A 9,280-nucleotide genomic window follows, 5' to 3' on the forward strand; every position below is an offset into this window, starting at 1 on the left:
ACCCGGGACTGAAGCCTGGAGGAAGCGGAGGGGGGGGGGGGGGGCGGGGGGAGGGGCAGGGGAGGGGCAGGGGGAGAGGGAGGGGGAGGGCTGGTGCGGGCCGGGCAGGGCGCGGGTTCGGTGGGGGCCGCGGTGCCGACCGGGCTTCCTCTCCGCGCCCTCCCGATGCTCCAGGCCAGGAGACGGTCAACGCCACCGGGGTCCTCCTGAGCCGCAACGGCTCCGTGGTCTCTGCCAGCTTCGACGGCTGGGCCGCCGTCTCGGTGATCGCGCTCTCCGACATCCTCCACGCCTCCGCCAGCCTCCCGCCCGAGTACCAGCACCGCACGGAGGGGCTCCTGGGTGAGGGCGGCGCGCACCTGCCTCTGAGGCTCTGCGGAGCCGGAGCTCGGACCCCCACGCCAGCGGGCCCGGGCAGCCCTGCTCGGCCTCCCTTTCTCCGCCTCCTTGGAGCAGAACCCTCGGGCACGGAGCGGGCCGGGAGCGGAGGGGCTTCTCCAGCCGCCACCGAGGCACCCTTTCTGGCCACCTCCCGCTCTAAGGGAGCATCAGGGGTGGGCTCCGGGGAGTGGGGGGCGGGGTCACAGCCATCCTTTGGCCCTTTCCTCTTGCCTCCCACGTCCTCCCGCCCTCCTCCATGGCTGCCCGCGTTCCTCCCACCCCTCCCGAAGGCAGCCGGGCAGGGTGTGAGGGCCGGTCCTCCCGGCTCCCCTGGAGGCCTGACAGCAGGTGCGACGGCCGAGGCTGCCAGGCCCTGGCCTCTCCCCACTGCGTTCACTGGATGCTCCCCAGGAAGGGGACAGCTGTGTGCCCAGGGTGGCCAACCTCCCACTCTGACTGTCCCTCAGGAGTCTGGAATAACAATCCGGAGGACGACTTCAGGATGCCCAATGGCTCCACCGTCCCCCCAGGGAGCTCTGAGGAGACGCTTTTCCACTACGGAATGACCTGTGAGTCTGGGCAGGGTCTCGGGGCAGAAGGGGCAGGTAAGGAGAGCCAGTGTGTTTAGGTCGTCCCCCTCAGCCCTGTAGGAAGCAGACCTCCATCCTCCCTAAGGTCCGAGGAATCTGTGCCCCCTCTCGGCCCCCCAGGACTGTCCCCCCAGGACCAGTGCACCTGCCTTTCTCTAGCTGGAAGAGAGAATGGGGTAGGTCGAGCGTCCTCTCTCACCGCAGCAGGCGTTTCCAGACTCAGAAGCTAGAAACCGCTGTCGCCCTGCACTCCCACCGCCCCGCCCCAGGCCACATAAAGTGAGGGGTAGGGGTGGACACAGAAGGAATAAGGCTGAGTGCCATGCCCGGTACCATCACGCTCTGTGTGTTACAGGGCAGATCAACGGGACAGGCCTCCTTGGCAAGAGGAATGACCAGCTGCCTTCCAACTTCACCCCTGTTTTCTACTCACAACTGCAAAACAGCTCCTGGGCTGAAGATGTGATCTCCAGCTGTAATGGAGACAGCTCATGCATCTATGACACCCTGGCCCTGCGCAACGCAAGCATCGGACTTCACACGAGGGCCGTCAGCAAAACCTACAAGCAGGTGAACGCCACCCTCAGTAAGTCGCCCGAGCCCCTGGGAGGCCTTTTCAGAGCAGAAGCAGATGAGGAGCTGCCCTTCTCTGACCCTGCTTTACCCTGTGCATCTGCATTCACTGAACAGATTCTTTTGCTCCTGTTATTCCTCTGCTCAGACCCTTCAGTGGCTTCCCCCGCTCTCTCCATCCTAGCAGTGGCCTTTGGCCCGGTTCGGCTTCTCAGAGCTCTTCTCCTAGTGCTGAACCCCTTCCCAGCTCCCTGCACTCCAGCCCGCTCAGTCTGCCCCCCGCCATTTCTCAGAGCTCTTCTCCTACTGCTGGACCCCTTCCCACCTCCCTCCACTCCAGCCCCCCAGGCTCCTCTGTGTTCCTCAAACACACCAGGCATGTGCGCTCAGCTCCCAGGCTTCACACGTGCTGTTCTCTTGCCTGAATGCCTTTCCTTCCCTGGACAGCCACACACTTGCCCCTCACCTCCTTTATGTCTTTATTCCAATGTCCCCTCCTCAGTGAGGGCTCTCTTGGCCGCCCTGTCTAAAATGGCACATTCACCCACACTTCCTGTTTGCCTTCCCTGCTTTATTTTTTTCTCCTTAGCATTTATAATCTTAGCTCAATAAATATTTGTTAAATGACAGATTGAATGGATGTGTGAACCAACTATGAAATGGAAATGGCAGGGCTCCGAGAAACAGACCTGTGAAAAGGTTTCACTCCCTCTCTCTTTCTGGACAAATGTGATGTGCGTTTAGATGTGACTCTCCAGGTTTCTTTCTTTCTTTCTTTCTTTTCTTTTCTTTTTTTTTTAAGATGGAGTTTCACTCTTGTTGCCCAGGCTGGAGTGCAGTGGCGTGATCTCGGCTCATGGCAACCTCTGCCTCCCGGGTTCAAGTGATTCTCCTGCTTCAGCCTCCTGAGTAGCTGGGATTACAGGTGCCCGTCACTATGCCTGACTAATTTTGCATTTTTAGTAGAGACAGGGTTTCACCATGTTGGTCAGGCTGGTCTTGAACTCCCGACCTCAGGTGATCTGCCCGCCTGGGCCTCCCAAAGTGCTGGGATTACAGGTGTGAGACACCACGCCCGGCACCCTTCAGGTTTTCAGCCCTTTGCCGAAGGTACAACTCTGTAATGGTCTAAACAAATCTGCTCTCTAATTCGCTTTTTGTCATACCCAGCATAGCACCATGTTCAGGAAAGAATCTGAAAGGAGCTCTTTTTGAGGAGGCTGGGGGAGAGAGAGAGAGAGAGAGGCTAAAGATTTGGCTAGGTGGACAGTACAGTCCCAGCCTGCTGTGCATCAGTCGAGAGCGGGTACACAGAATAATTCCTTCTTCCAGAGGTGGGGCACAGTCCTGGGAATGCCTCACACATATTAGATTTGAGAAAAAGAGGAGGCTGATAAAGCAGGAGACTGCCCTCCCTCGAAACCCCCATCCCCTCTTTGTGTTTCAGATCAGTACCCGCCCTCCATCAATGGTGGTCGTGTGGTTGAAGCCTACAAGGGGCAGACCACGCTGATTCAGTACACCAGCAACGCTGAGGATGCCACCTTCACGCTCAGAGACAACTGTACTGACTTTAAGCTCTTTGGTAAGAATGTTTGGCTGGGGAGAGTGGGGAGGTGGGTAGGGATGAGGTCAGAGTCAAACTTTGGGAAATTTTGCATTGCTATACCCAGCAAAACTTGCCGTCACTCTTTCATTTGAATATCCAGGACCGGCATTTCTGAGGAACGATACATATAACTCAAATAGGTGCCCCCTAGTAAGTAGTAGTGACAGGCTTATGGTGATTTGGTCAGATAGGTAGAGTGAATCTAGGCACATAGAACTGATTCAAGGCTGGGCGCGGTGGCTCATGCCTGTCATCCCAGCACTTTGGGAGGCCAACGTGGGTGGATCATCTGAGGTCAGGAGTTTAAGACCAGCCTGGCCAACACGGTGAAACCCCATCTCTACTAAAAAAACAAAAAAATAGCCAGGCATGGTGGCGGGTGCCTGTAATCCCAGCTCTTCGGGAGACTGAGGCAGAAGAATCGCTTGAACCTAGGAGGCAGATGTTGCAGTGAACTGAGATCGCGTCACTGCACTCCAGCCTAGGCAATAGAGCGAGACTCCATCTCAAAAAAACAACAACAAAAAAACTGACTCAAAGATCATTTAATCTCAATCTGATCATACGCAGTCATCTTTAATCATTATGCATTCACCAAAGTATTAGAATAATCAAGTGCAACATTTAAAATGACCAATTTACAACATTTTTATATCTATTAAAGGAAGGATCTAATGTAGGACAAGACTTAAAGAAATATAAAAAATACTTTCATTTGGTACCTTTCTTGCTCTTTTTATGTCTGGTAATTGTGTTTACCTAGCTGTGTCTCTCCTTGTCTGATTTCCTGGGCTAGGACCCAGTAACATACCATCGCTTCCTCTCCATAAAGGTGTTAGAGACCCTGAGCCCTGCATCCACGATCACGGCCAAAGGGTCCCAGCACAAGGGATGCCGCTGCCTGTTGCCAGCACTAATTCTGTGGGTGACTGTTCTTGGCTAAACCAAAGCCCCAGGGGGCATATCTGCATTTCTTTGCCTCTCTGCCTGACGTTCTTTCTCTCCGTGTGCCAGAAGGGACTGCTTTGCCCACATCCCTTTTGCCTCACATGCGTCCTCCCAAGTGTGAGACAATTGTGCCCCACGTGCGTCCTTCCAGGTGCAAGACAACGGCGTTGGGAGATTTTATTCTCCATGGGCTCCATCCCTGGAGGACGATGGTCTGGAAATTGCGTTCGTCTGTTCTCTGTCACTTCCTTTCAATCTGCTGTTCTAGGCTTTCCTATTTTCTTGAAAAGTGTAAGTTGGATCAGAAGATGTGTAGCAGTGTTTCACTACAGTGTGGTGTCTGAAGAGGGTGTTGGGAAAGGTCCAGGAAGTGGGGGGTGGGTGAGAAATCAGGGCAAAGGATGGGGCTGCTGTGAGAATGAAGCTGGTTTGGCTGGCAGCATAGCCTGGGGAGGTGCCTGGAGGATCCTGGCCTTGATCCTCCATCCCCCAGGATGTGCCATACTGGTGCAAGCCCAGTGAGGGCTGCCCTTTGGGGTTTCTTCAGTGGGAAACTGCTTTTCCCTCTGTGGTGTCCCCCGTTACAATCAGTATGTTGGACTGGTGCCACCTCCTTCCAGCTGGGAGCGTGACCAGGATCACCCCTGATACCAGCCTTGCTCAAAGGAAATCACCAATGAGATTTGTCTGGGGAGTGGGGAGGGTGGCCTGAGAGGGGTGGGAGAAGCCCCGCATCAGCAATCAGGGTGTTAGATGAGGATGCATCAGACCACAGAGCTGAGGAGTCTCCCGGCGCTCAACGTTCTCATCTTCCCCGGGGCAGAGAATGGGACGTTGCTATGGACACCCAAGTCGTTGGAGCCATTCACTCTGGAGATTCTAGCAAGAAGTGCCAAGATTGGCTTGGCATCTGCACTCCAGCCCAGGACTGTGGTCTGCCATTGCAAAGCAGAGAGCCAGTGTTTGTACAACCAGACCAGCAGGGTGGGCAACTCCTCCCTGGAGGTGAGTGTTGGGAGGCAGGTGAGGAGTTTCTGTGCCGAGGGGAGAGGAAACGGGAGTGGAACGATGCTGTGATTCTGCCTCTGCTGGGTGTGTTGGTGTTGGGAGGTGGGTGGAGCAGATTCCAGTCTCAGGCCATAAACTCACATGGGAAGAAAGAGAACTTTCTGGCCGGGTGCAGTGGCTCACGCCTTTAATCACAGCACTTTTGGAGGCGGAGGCAGGCGGATCACAAGGTCAGGAGATCGAGACCATCCTGACCAACATGGTGGAACCCCATCTCTACTAAAAATACAAAAATCAGCTGGGTGTGGTGGCGGGCGCCTGTAGTCCCAGCTACTTGGGAGGCTGAGGCAGGAGAATCGCTTGAACGCGGGAGGCGGAGGTTATAGTGAGCCAAGATTGTGCCACTGCACTCCAGCCTGGGCAACAGAGTGAGACTCCATCTCAAAAAGAAAGAATGAAAAGAAAGGAAAGAAAGAAGGAAGGAAAGAAAGGAAAAGACAGAAAGACAGAAAGACAGAAAGAAAGAAAGAAAGAAAGAAAGAAAGAAAGAAAGAAAGAAAGAAAGAAACTTTATTGAAGAAAAAGAAAGAAAGAAAGAAAGAAGGAAGGAAAGAAAGGGGAAGGAAAGGAAAGAGAAGGAAAGATAAAGAAAAAGGAAGAGAGAAAGAAAGAAAAGAAAAGAAAGAAAGAGAAAGAAAGAAACTTGATTGCTTATAGTTCAACCGGACTTTTCTCTCCCACCTCCCCTCTGCCAGGTTGGCAGGAAGCCTCCACCTCAGTCTTTCTCACAGTGCCCAGTGGTTCCCAGTTCCACAGTTCTGTGGCAAAGCTCAGCAGAGGGCCCTGTGGTGTGGGGTGGAAGGTGGTCATGGGGTCCCTGGGCATGAGTCCACACAGGTTTCCATCCCAGCTCTGCCCCACTTCCCCTTCAGACCCAGGGAGAGGCTCTGCTGCTTCTGTGCCTTGCTCAGACATAGGACACCTTTTACGAGGCCGCTTATGGTCCTGTCTGCCTAGAAGCACCCCACAGCCATTTCTCCCTAGGATGTCATCATCACGGTGCTGGGAAGAGAGCTGCTGGTCGCTCTATCTTGACACCTCCAAGCCCCTTTGCTTTCTCTTTTACTCTCTCCCTCTGGCTAAAAGAAACATCTTTTTCAGTTTGGAGAAATTACTTCTCCATGTTTCTAGCCAAGATACTTGGCCTAATTCCACAACTCTTGTCCTATCTGCTTTTTAATTTTTATTTTTGGTTGTAAAGGAAGAGCCAGAAAGTGTTTATCTGGCAACACAAAACCACCTCCTTCACCCCTTACACACACACACACACATGCGCACACACAGACACATACACATACACATCCTTCTGAAGCATGAGCGGAGAATGGGAACTTGAAAGGGATAGAGGTAGTGATGGTTGGTGGGGTGTGGGGTAGAAAAGGATAAAATACACAATGGGAAAAAGACAGATTAAAATCAATCTACTATTCTGGAGCTGCCCTGAGTTGCTTCAGTAAGGGAGTTGGAAAGGGGAGTGCAGGGAGCGTGGGGAGATATTGGAGCCACAGCCTTTGCTGGGCTGTTGTTCTGGTTGCTGTGTTTTCTCAGTACTTAGCAGGGAGGTTCCGTCTTCTTGGTTTGGGGGTCAGCAAGGGAGGTCAGAATGTCAGCTTCTATGAAATCCAGTTTGCAGGTCACACAGGAGCCTGAGGCAGGTGGATTGCTTGAGCTCAGGACTTCGAGACCAGCCTGGGCAATATGTGAAGACGCTGTCTCTACTAAAAATCAAAAAACTAGCTGGGCATGGTGGCATATGCCTGTAATCCCAGCTATTTGGGAGGCTGAGGCACAAGAATTGCTTTAACTCGGGAGGGGGACATTGCAGTGAGCCGAGATCGAGACACTGCACTGCAGCCTGGAAAACAGAACGAGACTGTCTCATAAAAAAAAGAAAAAGAAAAATACAAAAATTAGTGGGCATGGTAGTACAAGCCTATAGTCCCAGCTCCTCAGGAGGCTGAGGTGGGAGGATGGCTTGAACCTGGGAGGTGGAGTTTGCAGTGAGCCGAGATCAAGACACTGCACTCCAGCCTGGGTGACAGAGTGCGACCCTGTCTCAAAATAAATAAATAAGGAGTCCAGTTTTCAAGCAATAGAACATACATGCATGATACATACATACATGGATACGTACATGGATACATACATGCATGGATACATACATGATACACACATGCATGGATACATACATGCATACATGGATACATTCATTCATTCATTAATGCTTCAATCATTCACACATCCCCCGTCTTCCTCTAGAAAGGATTTCAGGCAAAGAGCTAGAGTGTGAGAGGGAAGAGGCTGAGATCCTGGTGCAGGGCCAGGCAGGGAGTCAGGGTAAATAATGAACCAGGGAGGCCAAATGGGCAGGACTACCATGTGGCTTTAGGCAGGGTCTCGCAGCCCCAGGGCCTGGTCAAGAAGGTACTCACCAGGTGCTGTTGGAGCTGAGACATGACTCAGGCAGGGTCCACGGGTTCTCAGGCCAAAGGGGTCAGTCAGAGACACCTAGAAGCCCTTACCGGTTTGGTCTCCTGGCCGCCCGTGATCAGCAACCTTCCTCCAGGTGGCCGGCTGCAAGTGTGACGGGGGCACCTTCGGCCGCTACTGCGAGCGCTCCAAGGACGCCTGTGAGGAGCCGTGCTTCCCGAGTGTCCGCTGCATTCCTGGGAAGGGCTGCGAGGCCTGCCCTCCACACCTGACTGGGGATGGGCAGCACTGCGCTGGTGAGCCGGGAACAGGGCCTGGAGGAGGGGCTTCTGGGAGCAGCTCACAGCTCAAGGGTGTAGACAGCCAAAGGCAAACCATTTCTCTCCCTTCTCCGGCAAGCCTTTAGAATGCGCAATCTAGGTAGGTAATCTAGGCAGGTATGGGAAATCTAGGCAGGTACGGGAAATCTAGGTAGGCCTGGAAAGGGGGTGGATGGTGTGGTGCTGAAGGAGAAGAGGTTGTACAGGCATAGGGGAGGGGATGGGGCTAAGCATCCCTGAGGCATGGATGGGGGAAACCCTGGGCAAAAGACTGAAGATGGTCTGCCCAGGGGAGGAGACTTCAGCAGCGGCCAGGGAACCGGGCAAGCTGGCTCCTCGGGCTCCCTGGGGGTCTTCAGAGACACGAGGCCCAGGATCTCTGCATCTCACAAGTCAGGACGTTTGGAGGGGCTGGCGTGGGGATCCGGAGCAAAGGTGCCTGATTTTCCCTTTGAGTCCTCCCAGCCATCTGTTCCTCCCGCTCTAAGCCATCAGAGTCTGATGAGGGAGATCACAGCAAGGCCTTTACCAAGCCCCCTTAGGCACCCAAATAAAATCTAGAGATCACTGTGCCTTCAGAGCCGAGGCCAGAGCGGGTAGAACCACAGATTTTATAAACGCAGAAGAGGAGACGGAAGTGAGAGGCGAGGGCGTGAGGAAAGCCGGCTGGGGGCCCCTCCTCTGCCAGCCTTCAGGGTCCTTTCTGAAGCAGAAGGCCTGAGAAACACTCCAGTCCCTCTCTAGAAGTGGAAGAATACCTGCCTGGTCGAGGAAAGGGGTTGCCTTGCAGAGAAACGCCTGGAAAAGGGGGGAAGGATGGTTTGGGGTTCTGAGTGGCCCACAGCAGAACGCTGGGGGAAAGAAAGCAGGCCTGTCCCAGAGCGGGTTTCCACGGGCTGGGCTCTCCCTCCGCTGCCCCAATGCGCTGCTGCTGACCTCCCTGCTCACTCTGCAGCTCTGGGGACCTCTCTCCTGTGTCAGAACCAGTCCTGCCCTGTGAATTACTGCTACAATCAAGGCCGCTGCTACATCTCCCAGACTCTGGGCTGCCAGCCGACGTGCACCTGCCCCCCGGCCTTCACCGATAGCCTCTGCTTCCTGGCTGGGAACAACTTCAGTCCAACTGTCCACCTAGGTACCGCCCTCTCACCCAGGCCCCGCCCTCTCACCCCCGCCCTCCACCCAGGCCCCGCCCCCTCACCCCCCCCCTCCACCCAGGCCCCGCCCCCTCACCCCCACCCTCTACCCAGGCTCCACCCTCTCACCCGGCACTCTACCCAGGCCCCGCCCTCTCACCTCCGCACCCCACCCAGGCTCCGCCTTCTCACCCCTGCGCCCCACCCGGGCCCCGCCCTCTCACC

The 9,280-nt window shown here is 54.7% G+C and overlaps 1 protein-coding gene across 1 annotated transcript in view; it reads left to right on the top strand.

Moving 5' to 3' along the window:
* The window catches only part of MUC4 (mucin 4, cell surface associated), a 20,411-nt gene that overhangs the window by 5,529 nt on the left and 5,602 nt on the right, over positions 1–9,280 (top strand). Inside the window, exons 8-14 of the mRNA XM_025377398.1 lie at positions 175–342; positions 849–950; positions 1,327–1,557; positions 2,992–3,129; positions 4,925–5,106; positions 7,736–7,895; positions 8,875–9,054. Coding sequence (XP_025233183.1) covers positions 175–342; positions 849–950; positions 1,327–1,557; positions 2,992–3,129; positions 4,925–5,106; positions 7,736–7,895; positions 8,875–9,054 — 1,161 coding nt within the window. The remainder of the gene's footprint in view (positions 1–174; positions 343–848; positions 951–1,326; positions 1,558–2,991; positions 3,130–4,924; positions 5,107–7,735; positions 7,896–8,874; positions 9,055–9,280) is intronic.

The sequence above is a fragment of the Theropithecus gelada genome, chromosome 2 (genome assembly GCF_003255815.1).
Source record: "Theropithecus gelada isolate Dixy chromosome 2, Tgel_1.0, whole genome shotgun sequence".
Taxonomy (NCBI): domain Eukaryota; kingdom Metazoa; phylum Chordata; class Mammalia; order Primates; family Cercopithecidae; genus Theropithecus; species Theropithecus gelada.